Here is a 25,926-nt window from a genome sequence, read left to right on the forward strand (position 1 = left end):
TCTCCATGCATCTCGAAAGTAGGTGAAGTTTTGCCAGAATCTTTTGAAGACTACTTATTTAGGAGTTGTCCAGCTGACAGCCACTGAACCCACCACAAGGCTAACAAAGCTAGATTCCTGTATCCAAACATATTAATCAAATGTTTAGTAGTAGGAAAACATGAGGAATGTGAAGCAAAGCCATGACTTTACAGGCAGCTTACAAGGTGTTGAGACTGTGCTTCAAGAGCAACCACACACAGATGTATGCAGGTCACAGGCTAAAACTGTCCAGGGACAATGTCAGAAGCCTAATGGTAAACACGAAAATGACTTAATTGCGTTTAAATGGAGGTATATTTGGCAGAAATCGAGGTCCCAAAGTCTGGAGAAGTGCAGTGGCACAAAACCCAAGTTGGTTAAGGTCCAATGTGAATCTCAAGGAAACACTGCAGAACCACGGGCTCATTGCCTCCATGGTATGCTGCATTGATGCAGTAATTCATGCAAAAGAAGCAACTAAGTACAGAGTGCATAAATTGTACAGTCCATGGGCATACATCAGAATCAGAATCAGAATCAGAAAAGCTTTATTGCCAAGTACGTTTTTGGACATACAAGGAATTTGTTTTGGCGTAGTCGGTGCAATACAGTACAAGTTAAACAGTACAAACATATCTACAATATAATATAAATATAAGTGCACAGTTTTAAGTGAGTGAGAGTAAATATAGAGCAGTATAAGATGCAAGAGCAATACAACAGTGCAGGTGATCATTGTGCAAGTAAAGCAGTGCAAGTAAAGCAGGAGTCCAAGCTGAGCGTTAATGTAACGCATAGAGTTACAGGTTACAGGTGTCCTGTCAGCAAAAAAAGGGGGGGTGTGGGGGAAAGGGGGAATGTCAGGGTGGTTTCCGGGCTTTGTTAACCAGGCTGGTGGCAGATGGGAAAAAACTGTTCTTGTGGCGTGAGGTTTTGGTCCGGATGGACCGCAGCCTCCTGCCAGAGGGGAGAGTCTCAAAGAGTCTGTGACCGGGGTGGGAGGGATCAGCCAGAATCTTCCCTGCCCGCTTCAGGGTCCTGGAGGTGTACAGTTCCTGGAGCGACAGTAGACTGCAGCCAATCACCTTCTCAGCAGACCGAATGACACGCTGCAGCCTGCCCTTATCCTTGGCTGTAGCAGCGGCGTACCAGATGGTGATGGAGGAGGTGAGGATGGACTCAATGATGGCTGTGTAGAAGTGCACCATCATAGTCTTTGGCAGGTTGAATTTCTTCAGCTGCCGCAGGAAGAACATCCTCTGCTGGGCTTTCTTGATGAGGGAGCTGATGTTTGGCTCCCACTTGAGATCCTGGGAGATGATGGTTCCCAGGAAGCGGAAAGATTCCACAGTGTCAATTGTGGAGTCACAGAGGGTGATGGGGGCAGGTGGGGCTGGGTTCTGCCTGAAGTTCACAACCATCTCCACTGTCTTTAGAGCGTTGAGCTCAAGGCTGTTCTGGCTGCACCAGTCCAACAGATGGTCCACCTCCCATCTGTATGCAGACTCGTCACCATCAGAGATGAGTCCGATCAGGGTGGTGTCGTCCGCAAACTTCAGAAGCTTGACAGACTGGTGACTGGAGGTGCAGCTGTTGGTGTACAGGGAGAAGAGCAGAGGAGAGAGAACACAGCCTTGGGGGGAACCGGTGCTGATGGTCAGGGAGTCAGAGACGTGCTTCCCCAGCCTCACGCGCTGCTTCCTGTCAGACAGGAAGTCAGTGATCCACCTGCAGGTGGAGTCGGGCACACTCAGCTGGGAGAGCTTCTCCTGGAGCAGAGCTGGGACGATGGTGTTGAAGGCAGAGCTGAAATCCACAAACAGGATCCTGGCATAGGTTCCTGTGGAGTCCAGGTGCCGGAGGATGAAGTGAAGGGCTAGGTTGACTGCATCATCTACAGACCTGTTGGCTCTGTAGGCAAACTGCAGGGGGTCCAGGAGGGGGTCGGTGATGTCTTTTAGGTGTGAGAGCACAAGGCGCTCAAAGGACTTCATCACCACAGAGGTCAGGGCGACGGGTCTGAAGTCATTAAGCCCTGTGGTCCTTGGCTTCTTGGGAACAGGGACGATGGTGGAGGACTTGAAGCAGGCTGGCACATGACATGTCTCCAGTGAGGTGTTAAAAATGTCTGTGAAGACTGGAGACAGCTGATCAGCGCAGTGCTTCAGGCTGGCTGGTGAGACAGAATCCGGACCAGCAGCTTTCCGGGGGTTCTGTCTCCTGAAGAGTTTGTTGACGTCCCTCTCCTGGATGGAAAGAGCCGTTCCCGGCGTGGGTAGGGGGCTGGTGGGGGTTGGAGGTGCCAAGGCCCCTCTTGGGGTTGGGGAGGTGGGGGTGGTGGATTGTGGCTGCAGCTGTTGGGGGGCGTCGTGGGAGATGGTTGCAGGACTGTCCCTTTGTCTTTCAAAGCGGCAGTAGAACTCGTTCAGGTCGTTGGCGAGGCGTCGGTCGTTGATGGAGTGGGGGGCTTTCGGCTTGTAGTTGGTGATTTGCTTGAGCCCTTTCCAGACAGACGCAGAGTCGTTGGCTGAGAACTGGATTTGGAGCTTCTCAGAGTACAGTCGTTTGGCCTCTTTCACTGCCTTGCCAAACTTGTACTTGGCCTCTCTGTATATGTCTTTGTCCCCACTCCTGAAGGCCTCTTCCTTATCCAGTCTTACTTAACCTTCTGAGTTTAGCTGTGAACCAGGGTTTGTCGTTGTTGTAACTCACCCTGGTGCATGATGGTACACAGCTGTCCTCACAGAAGCTGATGTAGGAAGTCACAGCCTCTGTGTACTCGTCCAGACTGTTGGTAGTAGTCCTGAACACATCCCAGTCTGTACAGCCTAAACACGCCTGGAGATTCTCCACAGCCTCACTGCTCCACTTCCTTGACGTCCTCACAACAGGTTTGCAGAGCTTTAGTTTCTGCCTGTATGCAGGAATCAGGTGGACCATGATGTGGTCGGATTGGCCCAGTGCAGCACGTGGGACGGCGTGATAAGCGTCTCTGATGGTGGTGTAACAGTGATCCAGAATGTTGTCCTCTCTGGTCGGACATTTTATAAACTGTCTGTATTTGGGAAGTTCGTGGGTCAGATTACCTTTGTTAAAGTCACCAGCGACGATTACTAAGGAGTCCGGGTTGGTCCGCTCCACACTCAGTATCTGGTCGGCGAGCATGCGCTGTGCGACCTGCACGTTAGCTTGCGGTGGGATGTAAACACCGACCAGGATGAACGAAGCGAACTCACGGGGGGAATAGAAAGGCTTACAGTTTATGATGAAGGATTCCAGGTCTGGAGAACAGTGCTGCTGAATCACTGTCACGTCGTTGCACCAACCACTGTTGAGGTAAAAACAGATTCCTCCACCTTTCGCTTTGCCGGAGAGTTCCGTGTCTCTGTCCGCTCTGTAGAGCTGGAATCCTGCCAGCTGCAGCGCAGAGTCCGGTATTAATCCACACAGCCACGTCTCCGTGAAGCACAAAACTGCCGATGAATAAAAGTCCCTGTTTTTCCCCAACAACAGTTGTAGTTCCTCCATTTTGTTGGGAAGTGAGCGCACGTTAGAGAGAAATATTCCAGGTAACGGTGTTCGTAGTCCACGCTGGCGAAAACGTACCAGCACCCCAGCCCGTTTCCCTCTCTTCCGGCGTTTCACCGCGTGAACAAAGGTGAGCGGAACCTTTGACCAGAATGTCCAAATATTCCAGAGCAGTAGGTAGAAATGTTGGAAATAACTCCTCTGGTGTAGTAGCCCTGATGTTCATGAGTTCTTCTCTGGTGAGAGAGCTCCGGGTACCATCACAGAAGACCGTTTTAAAGCAAAAAACAAAACAAAACAATGCGCACCAACACGCCGAGGCGACCATCTGCGGCGCCATCTTGTTGTTCAGTAGGGAGAGATTTAAGCATTTTTAAAATATCTTAATAATCAGAATCAGAATCAGAATAATATAACCATCTAATTTCAAAGCCATATATATATAATAAGAAACTGAAATTGGGTTTTCACTAGCTGTGAGCTATAATGATCATCACACTGGAGTGCATAAGACCCAAATGCAGGCAGACAAGAGGCAGAGGTGGATGCAAAAATAAAAGATTAAATAATTAAACAGACAAAAAATCTCCACCCAAATGTCCAAAATCCAGAAACATGAAGAATAATCCAGAAGCAGAAACAAAAATCTATGTAAAAAAACAGATACAAATTATGGAAAACAGACAATGGATCAGAGAGTGAAATAACCAGAATGTAATATAGACTAAAGAGAGGTTATCAGTTGAACAAGAGGTGGAAGACTAATAAAAAGAGTGAGAGCAGCTGAGTGGGAAGACCATGTAGCCGATGAAGAGAGAAACTATTAAAAACAATGACAGAACAGAAACTGAACACCAGAAACTACACTAGAAACTAGAAACCAGTATACAAACAGAACACCACTCAATGTGAGAAAAACTCAAAACCCAAAAGTAACAAGAGGCTGGGAAACTTAAAAAGAAGAAAAAGAAAACAGGAAGTAAAGAGAATATAGATCGGGCAGACTAACCAAAATAAGCCGGGAAACTACAAATAAGAACTGAGGAACTAAATATGACCATTCTAAATGCAAGAAAGTTAACTACACAACAGAATAAACACAAAATCAAACATATAACAATGATTAACATGAACAGAAACAAACAATATACACAGTCTGTGTGTAATGAATCTATATAAAATAAGAGCTTTACTTTTAGTTGGATTACTGAAAGAAATCAATGATTACATTCTAATTTGAGATACCACCAATATGAGGAAATACACACACAAAACAAAAAACTGATTAAAATATATTCCGAATTTCAGCATCATTGAGCCATCTTCAGCTAGTGAACATAAACTCTGGCAAGTACCCTTTCAAACTCTGCACTACATCATTCCAGTTATGTCTTCAAAAGGCTAACTCGGCTGTTCCAAGAAAAAAAAATTATCAAAATTCTGCCTTTTTTTTTTTTTTTACAATTTAGGCCCCACAAACAAGCAAAGAAAAACTCTCACTCAGTGCTTCTTCCCACCCTTACAAGAAAGAGAGAATAAAGGATACAAAATGAGATATGTTGTTTACACACTCAAATAATATCTATAATACGCTGAGGAAACATAAGTGCTCCACATGAACATTGCATTTTGTATTTAGCAACATTAGGCTTAGGGTAAAATTAATCGATTAGCTAAAAACAACAAGGATAAATATTCACAAACCGTGTCTTGTTTAATGTTTACATTCTACATTGACCTACATTTGAAATGGGCGTTCTATTTTGAAACTCAACCAGCTGTATATATACGGAACATTAGAGTTGATCTGTGACGCTTTTACGGGTGCGTTTGTTTACAATTACGGGATTATCCGTGTGAGCGGAGATACCTGTGTTTGCTCGCAAAAGCTTGAGCGAAACCAGAAATTCCGCTCTCTCGCGCTGCCATTGTAGTTAAAACAAGCGCATCCGAAGAATCGTAGCGCGGAAGAATACAGGAGGCAGTGCTTCGACCTCTTTATAGCTTGCTGTGGTCGTCTCCACCTGTTCTTCCGATGTATTGCTGTGTGTTGTTAGGATAATCATTAGAAGCTGTAAAGCTCCACAATGGCAGTGTGAAGGCGTGCGGCAGCAACTTTTGCAGCGGCAAAAACTCGGCAGTGCAGCGGCTAAGTGCACTGGCTATTTCTTGCAAAATGGCGTAAGTATTTCGATTTACAATTTCACATTGAGGAGCGTTTGGAATGGGCCGTTTTGTGTCTCCCATTGTTGTCCGGGCTTTGTGGCAACAGACCTTTGAAAACATTATCGATAATATGATAAGGTATTTTAAATAGTGGGAATCTACTGCTTTGGTGTGGTTGGTGTCAAATTTCAGGGAGTTGGTTGTGGTAATCTACCCGTTGGCGGTTTATGGCCACAGTTATAAATCAAACATTGGCCGCATGCCAGCTAACTTAAATTCAGGCTGTGAAAATATTTGTCATTATTTAAGAAACAGCTTTTACTGCGGTAATACAGCCGCGTATATAAACAGTTGTCGTGTTTATACACATTAGACACTGTCAACGTGGCGTGGCCAAAATGGCGCGGACTGTCTTTTCACCATGGCCTTAAACAGATGGCCCCGGTGTGAAAATGGCGGTCATCCTCCAGTCTCATTATCCACCCACATCTGAGCTATGACTCACGCAGGGGGGCGGAGCTGTCGGCCACAGCATGACCAAATTAGGAAGCGTTGGCCCCCCGGTGGAGGGGAGGGCGGGGTGTTTCCCATCAAACATTCTTTGACGCTTCAGGCGAGATTAGCTAGAATTGGCCTCCACCCCCACAGCAGATCTGTGGACAAAATGTTAGATTACACGCTAAGAGTTAGTGTTGTTTGAAACGGAAGTAAATGGCTGCATTTAGGGAAGCTGAAACCGGAAGTTGCTGTAAGCACCAAAACTGGCCAAACCTGAATTGTTGAAAATCATGTGGCACCAGCGTTTCATGTCTTGTAATTGCTTGGGGTCCCTTCACCTTGTGCTCCACCACATGTACTTCACCAGATCTTTATAGAAATGATGTATATCAGTCAGCATTTTCCCTCTTATAAAAGCCATTACTAGCTTCAGTACTCGCTATACATATCAAATATTCACAAATTTACTCAAAGTTTAACTGCCTACATTCTACTTTTAGTGAATGTATTTTTTTTTTTTCAATCTGAAGAATAAGCAGTTTATGATTTGCCATCCCATATTTGTACATTTGATTTTTGGGGAGTTATAAAAGTCTGGGAATGTGACCAAAACATTGTTTTGGGTTAATTTCATTTTGTTATGCAGTAATAAGCACAAATTCGTAGATTTTACAGCACAGGATAAAATGTATTTAAAACAAGATTTGTAAGTAAAACCAGAGTTCTATGCACATTACAATTACATTCTCAATCAAAATGCTTTTATTATAGGGATATATTAAACAAGCCTATTTACTGTAATGTAATCCTTTAACCCCAGGTCTCTCTCAGCAACCACCCTCAGCTTTGCTGCCCTCGACAGCAGTACCGGACCCCTTGACTTGACGTCAGAATCCCGGTTGTTTTCCTTCAACCCTTTGAGGCTACCACTGACCAGCAGCAGCAGCCATGACACTCTCCCAGCAAGACTTGGAGGACATGGAGGCCCTGGACCTAGGTTCGTGTTTGGGTGACAGGTGTTCCTGACCCTTTATTCTAACACCGAATTTTGAATACACACCACATTGACCTAGAACCTGACATTCACAAAAAAGCATCCCATTACCTCGTTTAGTAAAACACTCGAGTTATTTTATTTTGGCTTTTTTGTATATATATATTTTTTTTTATCAGATTTTACACCTTCCTAATTTGAGTTTTTCCCAGTATGCTCATGATAACTGCTTGTCCACAGGGTCCTCGTTTTTGATGGCTGACCCCATGGGGCCCCTTCTGGACCAAGATGAAGAAGAATCTTTTTCTCCTTCCTCCTCTTTTGAGGTGAAGGCATCTGCTTCGCCCTCCCTCTGTTTTTCCTCTTGTGCATCTTCCACATCTCCTTATCAGACAATGTCATTTTCCCCATTCTCCTCCACCTCCCCACCTCCCTCCCCTCCTCTCTCTCATTCCTCCTACCTGGAACCTAAGGCCGAAGCAAACCTGCTGTCCTTCTCCTTGCTGGGTGCCGGTGATCTGCTCTGTGACCACGGAGCAGATGATGGCAGAGGTAAGCAGCCAATAATACTGTGCCTTCTGTAACACTCAAGGACACTGTCAAAGACAATCTAAAAACAAAGGACAATAACCCATCAAAACACCAGTAACCTCACATAAATAATAAAACATTAAAGAGAACATGCAGGTTATTTCAGGCAGATTTTAAACTAAGCAATTGAGTCAATATTGCGAATGTTGGCTGTAAAAATATCTGAAACGCCTGTTGAAGTTTTGCCAGCGGTATTAATGGTGATTTTTGTTGACAGATGATGATTTGGGCGGCATGGATTGGATGTCAGAAAAGATTGATCTGAATGACTTAGACCTGGAATCCCTCATTCGCTCTTACTCATCTGATGAGTCCCCCAGCTCCCCCGAAGACCTCCTGGCCTCACTTGATTCCCACATGGATCTAGATTCCTTTGACACAACCATCTCATCCCTGCACAGCCGTCCAGAACCACCTCTAACAGAGCCAGACATCCCTTCCAACCCCCTGGAAGCCCCTCCTGTGACTAAAGATGAGGAGAATGAGGTTGTTCCTGATCAGGAGATTGTTGTGAAGTCTGAGCCTTCATCTCCACACCCCTCATCATCTCACTCTTCTGCGGCCTACACATTGGAGCTGGGAAGTGAAGTTGATGTTCAGGATGTTGAGAAAATGGTCCCACCCATCACCACTACCGTGATCTCAGATTCCAGTGAAATCCTGCAAACCACCAGTCCAATTTTGGTCTCTCTTCCCACCACTGCTCACTATGTGGTGGTTCTTTCAAACAAAGATGAGCCCCCCATCATCTCTCTCCCTGATTTGTCCATTATCACCTCTCATTCAAGCGACTCTGAAAGTGACTCCGGCATCGAGTCAGCTGCTGGATCACCAACACCTCATCCATCTCCTCCCAGTTCCCCCACTACTGGTTCCTCCAGAACCAAACCCTACTGCAAAAAAGAGCCTCCCTCCCCCAAGATCCCCAAAGTCAAATCGGTGTCTGGTGCACCCAAGGTGGTTGAAAAGAAAATGAAAAAGATGGAGCAGAACAAGACAGCCGCAACTCGCTACAGACAGAAGAAGAGGGTTGAGCAGGAGCAGCTGACCTCAGAATGTGATGAGCTGGAGAAGAGAAACAATGAGCTGAAAGAGAAGGCAGAGTCCATCAACCGAGAGATCCAGTATCTCAAAGACCTGATGGAAGAAGTTCGCAAACACCACCGTGGAAAGACCGTTTCAGTCGCTTAGACAGCATGATGTGGCACACTCTCCCTGATCAAGAGTTGCGGTGTGTTAGTTTCTACTTCTGTGCTCACATGCTATAGCAAAGTAAACAATTTGTTGTATCAAGCATCCATTTTAGGAAATTAAAGGTTGTGTGAAGGTGTTGAAACTGATTCCTGAACAGGGAATGTTTGATAAGGTTATCGAGATTAGTTAGGAGCAGGGGGCTGGGAGGTAGTTAGGTGAAGCATCTGTACATGCTTGTCTCTCAGTCCCATGTTTGATTCCTCTGTCACTCCCAGCACCACCTGAACAAACAGGCAGGGGGTGTTTTTCTTTTGTAGACTAGGCATGCAAAACGGGAATCGAAGTAGCTCACGGTAGAGTTGTAGATTTTGACTAACAACATTTCTGCACATGCTGTCAGTTCAATGCCAGACCCAAGAGTAGTAAAAACAAATTTTTGTCAAGTATGATCTTCCTTCCACTTTGATGTTGCAGAGTTGTTTTTAACCTGTTATAATCTTGTATCATCTTCCTCTTGACAGCTTCAAGTCCAGAAAGGGGCCTAATCATGTTTAAACTATTGGTCAACATGAATTTTTGTAAATAATTTTCTTTTTTTATTTTTTTTTTCCATCACTTGGTTGCTTGTTGTGACTTTAATAGTAGATGAATCTTGCTAATATTGGCTGTAGTTTCCTGACATGGTGCACATGGTTGGCTTGTGAAGCGCATTGCTTTTGGCCTTTTTTTTTGTTTGTTTTCTAATAAAGATCTATCAATACTAATGCAACATGTGATGTGTCTCCTCCTTTCAGTATAATTGGGTATAGGGAATAAGATGTGGATAAGTCTGAGAATTGTCCTGAAACAAAAAACCTACAGATTTGGTGTAATTTAGTAATAATGCCATGCAAAATAAAAGTACAATACATATGTCTTAGTTGATAACATTGCCACACAACATGATGTTGGCCACTGTATGCTTCAAAATTCAGGATATAAAATATTAGGAAATACTGTAGCAGTTTTATGCGTTTAAAGTTTTAGTTTTTTTTTTTGGTTTAAAATAATGTGTAAAGTTTGTGTTAATGGGACCAGGGCAGTAGTGGCTGATGTCTATAAGATATTTTATGTTTGGTTAAATCTTAAATGTATTATGTGTTGGAACCCTTCTATCCTGGGGTTTAAGTAAAATATATCACAAAACGTAATGGCATTTAAGTAATTTCTTTTAACATTGCTTTAAGGCAATAGATCATAAACAGCTGTTTCCTCTTAAATGTTGCCAGATTTGTAAGGAAAATACATTTGTCCACCCATTTAAAAACATCTCATATCCTCTCTGTACAGGCTGGTCTGGTTTGGTGTAGGAAGTATGATGGTATGGGTTAATGTGTTTCTCAAGAAAACAGTGCTCTTCATCTTTGGAGGCAATCTCATCGCAGAGAGATATTGAGATGAGATTCTGTAATTAGTGACAATCCCATATACCCTAGCATGTCAATGCTTGCTCATACAAAGCAGGGTTTCACAGAGGCTACCTCCAGAACGTGGGAGAAGATCGAATGGCCTGCCATCAGTCTTGATTTCAACACTTAGGTGTGCTGTTAGTGCCAGTGACCAACAGAAACGTATTGGCCAATGTGCCAGGCTGTTGTGCAGTGTACAAATCTATTAAGTGCTTGCTGTTTAAATTAGTAAACTGTTAAATTGCCAATATGTCGTGCTACTTCAAACGTAAATCAAACAATCAAGTAAATGACCCATTATACTTTGCTGCTCAACCACAAATGTGTTTTCCTTACAAAAGCAACAACGTATTTCCAGAGATGAAGTTATTGTCAAGAAGCATTGTTACAATAAATAGTCAAACAAAAAATTAATTTTTAACCATTTAAATATGATTGCTCAGACACCAAAGTACTAAACGTGCTAAAAGAATTTTGAAACTCCCAAATATATACTTTGCATCTAATGTAGTTTCAAAAGTTAACTGAATTGCTCTAAATATCACTGTTTGCTTTTACATTTTCCATTGAATTGTAAAGATTGTAATTATCAAGAAGTATTTTATTAAATGCCGTTTGTGCTCAGCCTGTGACCTGTGGAGGAAGGTCCCATGTTTACACCTCGAGCTAAAACTACATGTGTCTGTCAAGAAACGAGAAATAGGAAGGTGAGAAAACAGAAGAGAAACATCTGGGAGACCAAATTGACGTGAAGGACCTTGTAATTCTGAAACCAGACTAATCTCACATGATGGCCTTCACAGGTGGAAGTCAGGAAAGGAGGGGGGACAGGAAACAGTGGAGGTTGTGTTCTGTTTTTTTCGAGGCTTGACTACTACAAGCACACACATCACTCTGTTACTAAAACAGTTGACCAAAGACACAAAGGAGCTACAAAAAACAGTTTTGAATCTTTGACTTTTTTTTTTTTTTACTGGCTGTGATTACAGCATTTCTCTTGTGTAGGGAAAATGAAATAATATTCCAGAGTTTTGAATGCAGCTGATGTCTGTTAAGCAGCTGTTCAAATTTAGTCTTGACACTAAACCCCTTTCAGCATACACTTAAAACATAAACCTCTGGTTGGTGTAGTTTGCAGCAGTGAACAACCTTTCCCTCTTCTGAAGACACCAATAAGCACTACAAACACACAAAAACAGCTGATTCCATATGACATACTGTGGTAAAAACGGGACACTTAAATATTCAGTTCTTTTAAAAGAAATTGACATATGCCTTTTTTATACTTATCTAATAGATTGTGTTACCCTCTTGGAGCTGAAATAACTTTAGTCCGGCACTTCTTGTGGCCAACTACCAGTTTCTATTGGTCAGAGTAACTGGCTGCCCTTACTTCAGCTGTAGGATGTTTGAGGGGTTTCATGCATAATACAGCATGTCTCAGGGCAACCCACAGCATCTCAAATGAGATGGAGATCTGGGCCTTGATTGGACCAGGACTTTCCATTTCTTAATTCTCAATCCGTCTATGTTGTGGATTAGCTGATACGCTTTGAGTCTTTATGCTTAGTTTCTTTTACAGGCTGTCTCACATTTTCATCAACCACCCTCTGACACATGGGCACATTCATGGTCGATTCACTGATGGTGAGCTGCAGACCAATGCTGAACATGAACAGTGTATAAATGTTAATGTTAATAACACCACATCCAATGGGAAGCATAGTCAAGATATCTGTTGGTATTAATTAATTTGTTTTTGCTTTGAGGATGAGTGCCATGTTGTTTTGTGTGAAAAACAAATGCTACGGACATCTCTACCTAATAATGAGCTGTACATACTTGTTAGTTACTAGCCCATCAGAGGTCAGGCTTTGAAAATGTGTCATCTAGACTTTCAAGAAGCTTAGAAGTGCCTAGTTGAGAACACCCATCCTTTAGGTTTCTAAGAAGTATTTGCATTTCAGATTTTACACAGAAACATTTCCTTCCCTGTTAGAGTTTACGGGCAAACAATGCATGTGGTGACTAGAAGGAAAGAAATACAGGTCATTCTTGCTCTTGCGCATTCCTCCACCTTAAAAAAAAAAGCAAAGCAATTGCAGTTGGCCATTTGCCTGCACATTTACATTCATGCACATGTGTTTACTTTAAACAGGATGGAGATTAGAATAGGGATCCCATGTGCAAATTATACACAATCTACATAGCTAGAACAAATTAAAATAGCAATATATGCAGTCATAATAAACTTTTCAATAACATAGAATATTATTGAAAAGTTCATTTAGTTTAGTAAGTGTAGATTCATTATACACAGACTGATGTTTTCAAGCCTTTATTTCTGTTAATCACGATGATTTTCTGCTTACAGCTAATGAAAACACGACATTTAAGATTACACTGTTACATCAGGCCAATAAAAACATTTTAATACAGAAATGTGGGCCTAATAAAAAGTATGTTTAATATCTGCTTAAAGGTTGTTTCTTTCAAAAGGTACTTTTACTCTGACAAGTGAGTCTAATTAGAACGCATATTCGAATCTATTGAATGTGACTGTATTTGTATCCTGAATGTTAGTGCTCCTAATGCCCTCATAATATTATATTAAGGGAAAAGTTGATTCTTCTTCTTTTATTGCTTCATATAGTAGGTAGATTCTTAACTTTTGTGATGGACGATGGTTGAGATGTTAAAAACCATTGTCTCAAAACTGACAGGTGTTTCTAATATTTTGTCTTTTACCCGGGTACACCATGTGCACCATGTTGATCCTTGTGTTGTTTTGGTTCACTGCAGTTCTGCACGGAATAGATGTTCATAGTAAACAGTCAACTGATTTCCCACAGACTCCAACCTTTTACGTCATCAAGGGGCCAGTGTTGTGTCAAGTGTAAATATTGAGTCTGTGAGTTTGGTTTGTGTCATCCTGGGAAAATGTCATATTGGAGACACCTGATTTAGCGGGAGCTAAAAAAAATAATGGCTGAAATTCTTTGGCAGGCATGTTTGGGTCTATCTGAATAGACTTTAACATTATAGCATCGTAACTGTAATTTTCACTGGAGGATTTAAGTATTTATTCATCTAATAATGTTGCAGTGATTGTGCTACATCTTTGGGATAGAACCTTAATATTCTTATCACTGCACCTTGCTTGTACTGGGTTGGATCTCTATTTTACCTTAAGAACTGCCTTACGTCTTTCTACAAGGAAACTTTCTTTAGATATTTTAATCCATATTAACATGCCAGCATCAAACAGTTGTTGCAGATTTGTCAGCTAAACATCCATGATGCAAATCTCCCATTTCACCACATCCCAAAGGTGCTCTACTGGATTAAGATCTGCTGACAGTGGAGGCCATTTGAGTACCCTAAAATCATTCAGACCTCCCTGAACCGCCACCCCCCTCCTTGAACTGCCACCTTAACGTGGTGGAGGAGTTTGAGCGCTCTAATGATCCTAGAGGCTATGTTGTCTAGGGCTTAAATGCCCCTGGTCAGGTCTTCATAAGGACCACAAAATAGAAGAATGTGACGTCGCTCGGTAACGCGGAGCCTGGGTCCCACCCCGGGGGCCAGGCCTGGGGTCGGCACTCATCGGAGAGCGCCTTGTGGCTGGGTTGCTCCTCGTTGGGGGCGCTTTGTTAGGGGCCATCTGGTCTCTGTACAAGCGAAGCAGGGTTTGGTCCGCATTGCCGGCACTAAGTCAGACCTGTTTCCGGTGCATGTTGGACTCCAGCAGGGCTGCCCTTCGTCACCGGTCCTGTTCATAGCTTTTATGGACAGGATTTCTAGGTGCAGCCAATGGGCGGAGGGGGTCTTCTTTTTGCATATGACCTGGTCCTGCTGGCCCCCTCTAGCCAAGACCTACAGCATACGCCGGGGTAGTTTGCAGCCGAGTGTGAAGCGGCTGGAATGAGGATCGGCTCCTCCAAGTCCGAGGCCTTGGTTCTCGACCGGAAAAGGATGGCTTGCCCTCTTCAGGTTGGAGAAGAGTTCCTGCCTCAAGTGGAGAAGTTCAAGTATCTTGGGGTCTTGTTCACGAGTGAGGGGAGAATTAAGCAGGAGATCGTAGATGGACTGGTGCAGCTGCCACAGTAATGGGGGCACCATGCTGGTCCGTTGTGGCGAAGAGAGAGATGAGCCGGTCGGTCTACGCTCCCACCCTCACCTATAGCCATGAATTTTGGGTCATGGTCGAAAGAACGAGATGCCGGATACAAGCGACTGAATGAGCTTCTTCCGTAGGATGAGGAGCTCGGTCATCCAGGAGGGGCTCGGAGTAGAGCCGCTGCCCTTCCACATCAAGAGGAGCCAGTTGAGGTGGCTCGGGCATCTATACCGGATGCCTCCTGGACGCCTTCCTCGGGAGGTGTTCCAGGCACGTCCTACCAGGAGGAGGCCCAGGGTAAGGCCCAGGACACGCTGGAGGGACTATGTCTCTCGGCTGGCTTGGGAACGCCTTGGCCTCCCCCTGGAGGAGGTGTCTGGGGAGAGGGAAGTCTAGGTGTCTCTACTAAGTCTGCTGCCCCCACAACCTGGTCCCGGATAATGCGTAAGACAACGAGACAATGACGAGAAACCATTGTCATGTACGAAAGAACAATTTCTGATTATTTGAGCATTGGGACATGGTACATTATCAGCCTAGAAGTATCGATCAGGAGATGGGTATGCTGTAATCATAAAGGGAAACATTTCTCAGGTATGCTCTGGTGTTTAAGCGATAATCAGATGGTACTATGTTCCACACCATTATACAACAACCACAAGTTTTAACTGTTGATACAATGCAGGATGGATCCCTGCTTTCATGTTTTTATGCCAAATTGTGACCCTTTCATCTGAATGTGACAGCTGTGATTAGGATCCATTTGGACTAGGTTTTCTCAAGCTGCGGCCTCAGGTAACTGTTCTTAGCTGAATGGAGTAACACCTGGTTTGCTCTTCTACTGCTGTAGCCCATCTGATTCAATTCAGTTTCAATTCAATTCAGTTTATTTATATAGCGCCAACAGCTGCACGATTCTACTCTAACCTCTGACATCAAGAGGGCATTTTCGTCCAACTGCCACTAACTGGATATTTTTAGGAGCAGTCTCTATAAATGTGAGATGGTTTTGACGCTCTGGATTTTACATGTCTATTTCTAGTTCATGTTTAGATGCCTAAATTCTTTGAGCTGCTGCCAAGTGACTGGTTGATTAACCTGAACAGGTGTACCTAATAAAGTGGGCATTGTACACTGTGGCTATTTTACTTTCTAGGATTGTCTCCAATTTACCGTTCAGCGTTAAAGCCTGAAGTAAAACCACCACAACTAGTTCTGACTCGTAGCCTTTGCAGCCCATGCTTCAGTGTTAGAAGTGCTGTAGTTCAAGCTGTAGTGACTATCCTCAACTAAGGTTTCACTCCAGAGTTTATGGCATTTGCTCAGCCAGAATGAGAAACCCTGTAAGGCTGAGGGGCTATTCATAGTTTGTCTACTGTAAGGCAGTGTCATTGTTTTCAAAATAGTTCTGACCCACATACAGAGAACACTCCAGAGAAAGTAGAAAAAGTGAAAATAATATTTATTTTGTCGCTAAATATTCTGGAACGGAAACGGACGAAAACACCAACTGTAAGGGAAGAGGGGAAGAGTATTGATGAAACAGGGAACAACGTAACTGAACGAATGATGATAATTGCAGATAGATAAGTGAACGGCTTACTGAGTGAGAGTGGTCAGGTCGCCAGGGGTAGAGGGATTTGGGATCTGAGTTGTCGTGGTTGAGTTTGTTCAGTTGGTTTCTTAGTTGCTTCTTACCGGCAGACGAAGCCAGGAAATATGACGCTCTGGATTTTACATGTCTATTTCTAATTGATCTGAAATGCTTCATGGCTCCACCTATGGTTATGGCTAGTTTGAGAATGCAAGCTAGTAAATCCATTCTTTGGTCATTTTTATGTGCTTTAACACAGTTTACTGTAAATACAGTTGATTTTGTTGTTAAAAAAGCTCACCATACATAATATATGACTTGACATACTTGTTCAATCCTACAGTAGCCAAAGATGGTTTTTTTTAAATATGTTTTTAATGTGATAATGCCAAAACATTTCTGACAATAACTCTTTGATTATAATGGAAATTTGTATTTTAATTTCTGATCACTTTTTTCACAGTCATGTGTACGTGACAGCTTTAGTTCAGATCATATTATAGCACAATAAAGACTTTATTGCACTATTACTATCATTGTTTGTTCTTGCATGAATGGTGCCTTGGGTGAGCCTGTCCTTGTGCTACACCCAACCCAATCAAAAATCTTGGAAATCATTGTGGATTAGTTTTATTGCATCATCTCCTGTGCATTAACACAGCAAAAAGTAGGTTTTTTTTACTCTACGTCTTTGCCCCGTACCAGTAAATGAAGAAGCTGAGAAACAGAAACTTGCGTAAAGGAAAAAGAGTGAAGCTGCTGTTGATAAGGGATTTACCCTTTCATCAGACAACTCTTGCATTATGCAATTTCCTTATAGGTTTTCTTCCCTTTGCTTCTTGATCTGTAGCCTACTTCCTTTTGTCTTTTAGTTTTATCAAAAACCTACCTCGTCTTATGTTGAAACCTTTATAAACCATACATACAGTAACTCACAAAAGTAGTTAAACTCCCTAAACTTGTTTAAACTTTGTGATGTTACAACCACATATTTCAGTGTGTTCTATCACTAATTTTGTGTTCACCCCCTGCGAGTCAGTATGTTTAAGAACCACCTTTTGCTACTGGTACAGTTTTTACCTATTCTTTGGTAAATAGCTTAAGCTCAGTTGTGCTGGATCGAGAACATCTGTTAACAATAGTCTGGACTTTGGGTGGTTCTAACAAAGGAAAATGCTTTCATCTAAACCGTTCCCCTATCACTCTAACTAAATGTTTGGGGTCGTTGTCCTGCTGGAAAGTGAACCTCAGTCTGTATCTCAAGTTTTTTGCAGCCTCTAAAAGATTTTGTATTTATCTATCACCATATCCTTATAAACTCTGACCAGGTTTCCTGGTCCCTGAGGAAAAAAAGCCAGTCCAGAGCATCATGCTGCCATGCCCGTGGTATATTCAGTGTAGTGTGCAGTGTGCTTTTCAATAGACCAATAGTGTTTTCCAATGCCCCTTTTCCACTTATACTAACTCAGAGCTGTTTTCTATGGGTTACATGTAACCGTTACAGTTTTTAGTACGTGTCATGCTTGATAGGGCATGGCTTCCCTCTCTCTCTCCAGTACTTATCCAATGTTTCGTCTTGCCACCCACAGCCTTCTCTGTGTTTTTTCACTCTAAGTCTGACAACAGCCATAAATGGAGCAGCAGTCTAGGCTGTTGTTGTGTTTGTGTCACTGCAAATCACATCACTTTGGACCATGGGGCTGCTTTGCTATTAACGATCCCACCCCTATAAAGATGGTAGTCAATTGTAATGGAAAATGAATAAAACAGTGCTAAACTGACCCGACTCAATAGATTAGGTACTAATGGAAAAAAGGGGCAAAAATGGGCGAGAAAATGTCATCTGACCAGAGCTCCTTTCTCTACATGTTGGATCTGCTCCCTACATAGCTTACAGCAAACTGCAGAGTACTTATCATGGCTTCCTTTCGGATATAAATTTATTTGGCTTTCACAACTGATCCATTCAACGGATTCTCCCATCTTAGCTGTCCATATCTGTGGCTCCTCGATAGTTATTAAGAAAATACAATTCTCCAATGAAATACATTATTTGAAAAAGTTTATGAACAAATTTGGAAGCTACTGAAATGTCACATTACTGGCTACATTTCTAAGTTTCATTAAGACTGACACTCTGTGCTCACTAACAAGGTGAATCATCACCCGGGTCTTCAGCTGACATAGTCCACCGAGGATATCTGAGCAGCTGAGCTTATTACAGAGGTCACGAGCTGCAGATTAGGAAGACAGATTTATCCCTTGAAAGTGGGACAGCACATTTGTCCAAGCTGCCTCACAGTCTCGCTGTGAGGCAGCTGTTATAAGGAAAGAGTGGATCTGAATAAATTCAATAGGGTCATGACTCACAAAGCTGTACTTATTTGGTGAAAAACTTCATTTCACTCTTAAGTAGGTGTAGTTTTTGTTACAGGGCATGGTACAGGGTAAGAATATTTTGGAGGTTCAATGGGAGGTTTTACTTAGTATTAGATTGTGAAAGACAAAACAGGGAAGTTGAGATTTCTGGTAAGCAACATTACAAATAGGAAATGTGTGTATGTGTGTGTGCATGCATGGGTGTGGTGTGTGTTTGTGTGGGTCATGAGTCATTTCAAGCTTAAATTACTCGAGGTGTAATACGTTTTTGGTTGACATCGTGTGGAAAAAAGATGCTGAGTAATTTTAGCTTAGAAGAGTTCATACTGGCTGGGAACTACTCATTACGTGAAATACATAAACAGAAAACATGGCAATGGATTCACTTCAAGGTTGAGACCGTTTGAGCTTTCTTGCGGCTCACAGTCTTTGTTGTTCAAGGGCGCCCCCTTGTGTCAATTGTTTTCTTTGCAAGGGTCAGTTTTCAGGCGCAGCTGATGAACGAGAACTGATGTGGAAAGAGGACGGAGATTTTGAAAATGTAAAAAATCCTTGTGAAGCCATTATCAAAAAGGCACATACATAACATGAGCTCATATTTCACAAAATTATTTCCGTCACTTGTTCACATTTGACTGTTTAAATTAGTTTTAAAGCATGCCGAGGAGATTGTCATTTACACCAATAATAACATTAGCAAATTACTTGCAGATTAAGTTTATTTTATTTTATTTTGCATTAAACAAAATACTGAGAATAATAAGGAAAGACCATACAGGATAATGGGAGGAGGGCCAAGAGGAGGAATAAATCAAATTTAGAAATGAGAAGAAAACAAACATAATAAGAAATAAGAAGACAAGCAACATGAGTGAGCAAATGTGGGATGGGATGGATTAAGGAAATCCGTCCGTTAGGATGTTTAATTTGCTCCGAGTTTAGTTTATCGTTATATTCATTGAAACACAATCATTCAGACAGAAGACTAGACCTTTTATTAGAAATTCAACAATTACTGTACAGATAAATATGCAGAGCAATCTACAAAAAGGAGTCAAATCGATATAAGGTCACCATTCAATGAAGGTACCATTAGTTCGATAATTAAACAAAAGGGAAGAAAAAGTGGGGAGAAGATGGAACTAGCTTTATAACATTCAAAGAAAATTTGGCATAATCAGGAAAAAAGGCCGAGATAGAAAAGATGAAATAACCATATCCAGATTACGCTTTAGTTATACAGGATCTCTTTGTTTTCAAGAAGAAACAGTAAAACACGTTTTATTGTTTTACACCAAATAGGGAGCAGGGAGAAGGGCACTGGTAAGGTATTTACTAGACAATATGTTACTGGACATACAAGACGTTTTGGACAAAGACTCCAGTTTGGACTGTTTTTCTTTTTGTTTGAAATAATTTAAAATCACTACGTTAATAGAGATGGTAAAGTTTTTTAAAATTAAGAATTAATTTTCAATAATTATCGAGTTTATAAACGTTACAATTTAGTACCCCGATCCACACTCCACTCCAGTAGGTGGCGGTAATGCACCCAAATATTGCTTGACGTCCGCCATTAAATCTAGAAGAAGTTGTCCTAGTGAGCCGTATGAACCATGACTCTAGTGAACATCCATTTTTCTGACGTCTTTCTACCGTGATTAACTTGGTTTGGAGCTTCTACCATTTTCTAGCTTTTGTGTTTTTGTACAATCCCTCATTTCCGGCCGATTAAAGAAGTAGAGTTTTATGCTGGTAAGGTTCATTTTTCGCAGGTAAGTGTAAACCCTCATAACTGACTTCATGCACCTGCCTTTAGCTGATGACTGAATAATTATTTTATTATGTAGTTACATGCAGCCGTCTTTAAATGTAGAAATTAATGTTTAAGTGGAAATGATAAACCTGTTCTTTAAACGTGGCTTTCACTAATAAAACATTTTGTAGCAACTGTTGCCTGACAATTTTTCCAAGTTATTCTGAAGCGATTTTACCTCTTGCTTACTTGGAGGATCTCCTAATAGACAGACTTCCTTGATGGAGTCTTCCTCGTCACCAAATGGTCAAGCTGCTCTCACAACATCTCAGTGGGGTTCAGATCCAGAGAGTCTGCGGGCCAATCCAGAATTCTGGCTCACTGTTTAGCCCCGAACAAGTGTGACCCACATGGTAGTAAATCCTATGATAGCCTTCCTCCCTCAAGTTCCCTCCAACCCTGAGAGTAAGTCAGATTTGACCACAGCCAACGCACCCCATACCACCACACCGTCTCTACCATGCTTAACCGGTGGTATTAAGGACGGTTCTTGATCTTTTCATTTGCCTGCATGTCACAAACATTCTGTTTGACCTGACAGCCTAAACTTATTCAATTTTATCAGTGTCCTAAAGATGCCCTTTTGTCAATCTTAGTCTTTACTTTTAGTTAACATGTGTCTTTTTCTAAGCAGTTCTACCATGAAGTCCAGCGTCATGATGTCGCCTCCATGCTGCTGATGTTAAGAATGGTGCATAACAAATACAAATAGTGCCACTGCTAGTTGAGGACCTTCGACCTTTGTCTTAAACCTCACAGTCTCGCCTTGTTGGACAGCTGTACACCAACGCCTCCCGTTCCTTTTCTGGCTTTTGTTAGAGCTTTGTTAGAGAACAACATTTCAAGAGATTGAAAATCTCAGCAGTTTTTCACACCGAATAGCTTTGCCTTCTAAGCACAACAATAAAATAACAGGTCTCTGTAGAAAGTTATTCTTTCTGGCAAGGATGAGCCTTCAAGCAATTAAGCTACACCGATGCTTCAGATACTAAACTAACCTAAATAACATTTTGCTTGGTTATCAGCTGCGCAACACAAGCTTTTTTTTTTTTCTTCTAATAATCCATTAGACGTATTAACAGTCATACCAGAAGATTGATGCAGAGGGTTGCTATTGATAGACGATGCAAAGATGGAGGTCTTTCTTTGAAGATCCCCTAAGTTTTTAATTGCTGGTTTGTGTTGCACGTATTTTAGGAAAACAAATTTGCAAGTAAACACAGACTTTGGATTGGTTGTACACCAACGCCCCTCAGTCACATGTGCTAATGAGGCGATGGGAGAAATTTTCAGACATGTGGTCTTGAGGTTCAGTGACCCTAAGCTGAGTCAAAAGAGGTTTCACAATTACATGTGACCTATCATTTAGCATCTGATCTTTGTTTTTAACTTAGTAAAATGTGGTACTTCACATACATCACAGTTTAGAAGAAAATATTGTATTTTCTATTAATAAATCGTTTCACTGTGTATTAGACGAAAGTGAAACCAGAATATGCAGGAAATCTGTAAAGCAGCAATTTAAAAACCATTTTCCTTTTCTGTTGTTTATTTGTAATATATTTTAATGACATTATTGGATGATAAATTAAAATTCTACTGTCTGTTCTACCTTTGATCGAATAGATCAAAAACAGAAGTTTACTTTATTATCACACTTATGTTATTCTTACATTTTATCTCTTGGCTCTACAGCATGTCCTCCATTTTATCTCGTCATGTAATCTGGCAGTCGGAGGGGCTGGTGGCCTACCTAAACCCCCAGCCCTGGACTCCAGGCTCTGTGATCCTGGAGAGCAGTGATCCAGGCATCCCAGGAGGCAGCATCTTCCACCTCAAAGAGTCAGAGTACTTAACCTGGCTGCTGGGGGCGAGGACCGTAGCTGAGCTGCTGTGTGACAGACTGGGGGTTCAGAGGTGTGCTCTGGTTAGCAGACCCCACAGAGATATGTCTGCTCAGGTGGGAATTTCTCCTCTAAAACCACTGGAAAAATAAACACAGATCTTCAGGTATTTGCCTATAGTCATTGGGCTAGTTTCTGTTACACTGTTGCCCCAAATAAGAGGCTAGAGAAGATGCAAACGTGTTTTGAGTTTTTCTGGCAATATACAGGTCCTTCTAAAAAAATTAGCATATTGTGATAAAGTTCATTATTTTCCATAATGTCATGATGAAAATTTAATATTCATATATTTTAGATTCATTGCACACTAACTGAAATATTTCAGGTCTTTTATTGTCTTAATACGGATGATTTTGGCATACAGCTCATGAAAACCCAAAATTCCTATCTCACAAAATTAGCATATCATTAAAAGGGTCTCTAAACGAGCTATGAACCTAATCATCTGAATCAACGAGTTAACTCTAAACACCTGCAAAAGATTCCTGAGGCCTTTAAAACTCCCAGCCTGGTTCATCACTCAAAACCCCAATCATGGGTAAGACTGCCGACCTGACTGCTGTCCAGAAGGCCACTATTGACACCCTCAAGCAAGAGGGTAAGACACAGAAAGAAATTTCTGAACGAATAGGCTGTTCCCAGAGTGCTGTATCAAGGCACCTCAGTGGGAAGTCTGTGGGAAGGAAAAAGTGTGGCAGAAAACGCTGCACAACGAGAAGAGGTGACCGGACCCTGAAGAAGATTGTGGAGAAGGGCCGATTCCAGACCTTGGGGGACCTGCGGAAGCAGTGGACTGAGTCTGGAGTAGAAACATCCAGAGCCACCATGCACAGGCGTGTGCAGGAAATGGGCTACAGGTGCCGCATTCCCCGGGTCAAGCCACTTTTGAACCAGAAACAGCGGCAGAAGCGCCTGACCTGGGCTACAGAGAAGCAGCACTGGACTGTTGCTCAGTGGTCCAAAGTACTTTTTTCGGATGAAAGCAAATTCTGCATGTCATTCGGAAATCAAGAGGTGCCAGAGTCTGGAGGAAGACTGGGGAGAAGGAAATGCCAAAATGCCAGAAGTCCAGTGTCAAGTACCCACAGTCAGTGATGGTCTGGGGTGCCGTGTCAGCTGCTGGTGTTGGTCCACTGTGTTTTATCAAGGGCAGGGTCAATGCAACTAGCTATCAGGAGATTTTGGAGCACTTCATGCTTCTATCTGCTGAAAAGCTTTATGGAGATGAAGATTTCATTTTTCAGCACGACCTGGCACCTGCTCACAGTGCCAAAACCACTGGTAAATGGTTTACTGACCATGGTATCACTGTGCTCAATTGGCCTGCCAACTCTCCTGACCTGAACCCCATAGAGAATCTGTGGGATATTGTGAAGAGAACGTTGAGAGACTCAAGACCCAACACTCTGGATGAGCTAAAGGCCGCTATCGAAGCATCCTGGGCCTCCATAAGACCTCAGCAGTGCCACAGGCTGATTGCCTCCATGCCACGCCGCATTGAAGCAGTCATTTCTGCCAAAGGATTCCCGACCAAGTATTGAGTGCATAACTGTACATGATTATTTGAAGGTTGACGTTTTTTGTATTAAAAACACTTTTCTTTTATTGGTCGGATGAAATATGCTAATTTTGTGAGATAGGAATTTTGGGTTTTCATGAGCTGTATGCCACAATCATCCGTATTAAGACAATAAAAGACCTGAAATATTTCAGTTAGTGTGCAATGAATCTAAAATATATGAATATTAAATTTTCATCATGACATTATGGAAAATAATGAACTTTATCACAATATGCTAATATTTTGAGAAGGACCTGTAGAGCATAGAGTGTGACACTCTCCCCCTTCACCACTTGTCAATGCACACTGCCGGTTAGCTGGCTGAAAGAAGGCGGCAAAATTTTTCCCTTATTTACAGGACAGCAAAAATAAGCAGTTTAAAAACATTTCACATCATCAAAAACAAACTAAAGGAGCACCAGTCATTACTACTACTAAGGTAACCCTGTTTCAAAGTTATCTGCAAACTACAAGAGGGACGTCTGTGAGGGAGTTCCAGCAATTCCTGTTGCAAATTAAAAGGAAAGTCTTGGTGCAGAAACTAAATGAGTTCTACCCACCACTTAAGATTTGAAACTACAGTTGGAAAACTACAACATGTTTGTTAAGCAGCGGAGTGCAAGCTGGCTACCTGTGGAGACAGCCTGACTAATTAAACCGACACAATTACTTTGTTATACTTGTGTTAGTCTATAAAGAACAGAACAACTAAATTGATTAATATTCAGCTCGACAACAATGTTTACTCAAAGCTCTATATTAAGTCTAGCAGGTGTTTATGCAAATTGTTTTCGGTCTACCCTAAATAGATGATTAAATTGTAAAAAAAGATTATTATAACAGGACTAATCAATATCCTTTATTATGGTATATTATTTCAGCAATAGAGATTCATACTTATGTGGAAATATCCTAAAACCGTGTTATTTTTAGTTATCTTACCGCGTGTACTTACCTGATTTTACCATCTGTAAAGTTTGAGTTGTATTTTGAAATTAGTTTATCAAGCTGGCAAGCATCACTTTAGTTGTACATATTTCAAGTCCCAATATAAAGCATTTTACCAGATTTATGCTTAAGCATTCATCACTAATACAGAAATTAGCATGTTATTGGTTGTAATGTTTTGGTTGATCAAGTTGAATTCACTTTGGTCCCAATAGATCCGTGTTCTGCCACTTCATGGTCTGGATGCAGAGTGGCGCACCCACCTCGCTGGAGAAGAGGAGCACAATGCTCACGATCCGGGTTACTGCACCTCCAAGACTGCGCCTCGATGGAGTGATGCCAGCCTGACTAATATTCAGAACAAAATCAGGACCAAGCTGCCCCTCCCCAACGCCCCACCTGATCACACGTTCCTCGGAGAAGATCCAGCTCACGGCGGCCTTTTCTCGCGTATCGTTCGTGGGGAGGAGCAGCAGTGGCGTGTGTGGGAGGATGAAAGACATGTTGCCTTTCTCACACCGTTCCCCAATTCTCCTGGCTTCACTGTGCTGGTTCCACGGCGACCTCTGACCTCTGATATATTCAGACTGCAGAAAGGAGATTATGAAGCGCTGGTGTTGGCTACCAGGAAGGTGTCAATGCTCCTGGAGGAGGGACTTGGTGCCTGGGGCGTGGGGCTTATTTTTGAAGGCTTTGAAATCGACTACGCTCACACCAAGTTGATACCGCTGCTTCCACCTTCATCCTCAGGGATTGAAACCAATGCTGCCAAACCTCTGACCTCTCAGTACTACCATACTTACCCTGGTTATGTCACTTCACAGGATGGACCTGAGGCTAACTCAGATGATCTGAAGAAGATGCATGCTAAAATTACTAAAGAATAATGCTGCATGCTGTTTATTTTAAGCTAATTCATTTTTACTAAGTAATTAATCAGCCTCAACGGCTTCTTTGCGAAGTATGCTTGTATTCCTTCAGCAAGCATATAAATTACATTAAAATCAAACAAGTAAACTGTTATTGTTCCAATAAAAAGAAAAATATGTTGACATTTCATTCAGAAATTAAATATCTGATTAAAACCTTGTGGATACTAACATCTCAGTTAAGTTATGCATTCATTAAAAATTGTGATCTTACAAATAAGACTCAGATGTAAGT

General features: G+C 42.1%; 2 protein-coding genes across 3 annotated transcripts; both read left to right on the forward strand.

Annotated features, from left to right (window-relative positions):
- Positions 1-5,555: 5,555 nt before the first annotated feature.
- On the forward strand, positions 5,556-9,756 carry atf4a (activating transcription factor 4a). Its single transcript, XM_047366898.1, has 4 exons — positions 5,556-5,730; positions 7,034-7,210; positions 7,448-7,759; positions 8,016-9,756. The coding sequence occupies exons 2-4, from the start codon at positions 7,162-7,164 to the stop codon at positions 8,987-8,989; spliced, it is 1,335 nt and encodes a 444-aa protein (XP_047222854.1). The 5' UTR covers positions 5,556-5,730; positions 7,034-7,161; the 3' UTR covers positions 8,990-9,756.
- A 10,344-nt stretch (positions 9,757-20,100) lies between these two features.
- On the forward strand, positions 20,101-25,913 carry LOC124869197. Of its 2 annotated transcripts, none has more exons than XM_047366970.1 (3): positions 20,101-20,288; positions 22,045-22,309; positions 24,978-25,913. In XM_047366970.1, exons 2-3 carry the CDS (start codon positions 22,046-22,048, stop codon positions 25,647-25,649), a joined length of 936 nt encoding a protein of 311 aa, XP_047222926.1. In that variant the 5' UTR covers positions 20,101-20,288; position 22,045; the 3' UTR covers positions 25,650-25,913. The 2 variants fall into 2 exon arrangements, with proteins under 2 accessions (XP_047222926.1, XP_047222924.1); XM_047366968.1 differs by having other exon boundaries at positions 20,102-20,308.
- The last annotated feature ends 13 nt before the right edge of the window (positions 25,914-25,926 follow it).

The sequence above is a fragment of the Girardinichthys multiradiatus genome, chromosome 5 (assembly GCF_021462225.1).
Source record: "Girardinichthys multiradiatus isolate DD_20200921_A chromosome 5, DD_fGirMul_XY1, whole genome shotgun sequence".
In the NCBI taxonomy this organism is placed as follows: Eukaryota; Metazoa; Chordata; class Actinopteri; order Cyprinodontiformes; family Goodeidae; genus Girardinichthys; species Girardinichthys multiradiatus.

Bases quoted from the DNA above. Each gene is read 5' to 3' on its own strand.
- atf4a (XM_047366898.1), top strand. From the start codon at position 7,162: ATGACACTCTCCCAGCAAGACTTGGAGGACATGGAGGCCCTGGACCTA. The intron at 7,211-7,447 runs GTTCGTGTTTGG...GCTTGTCCACAG, and splicing joins CATGGAGGCCCTGGACCTAG to GGTCCTCGTTTTTGATGGCT. The intron at 7,760-8,015 runs GTAAGCAGCCAA...TTTTGTTGACAG, and splicing joins CGGAGCAGATGATGGCAGAG to ATGATGATTTGGGCGGCATG.
- LOC124869197 (XM_047366968.1), top strand. From the start codon at position 20,283: ATGCTGGTAAGGTTCATTTTTCGCAG. The intron at 20,309-22,044 runs GTAAGTGTAAAC...TTGGCTCTACAG, and splicing joins GTAAGGTTCATTTTTCGCAG to CATGTCCTCCATTTTATCTC. The intron at 22,310-24,977 runs GTGGGAATTTCT...TGGTCCCAATAG, and splicing joins ACAGAGATATGTCTGCTCAG to ATCCGTGTTCTGCCACTTCA.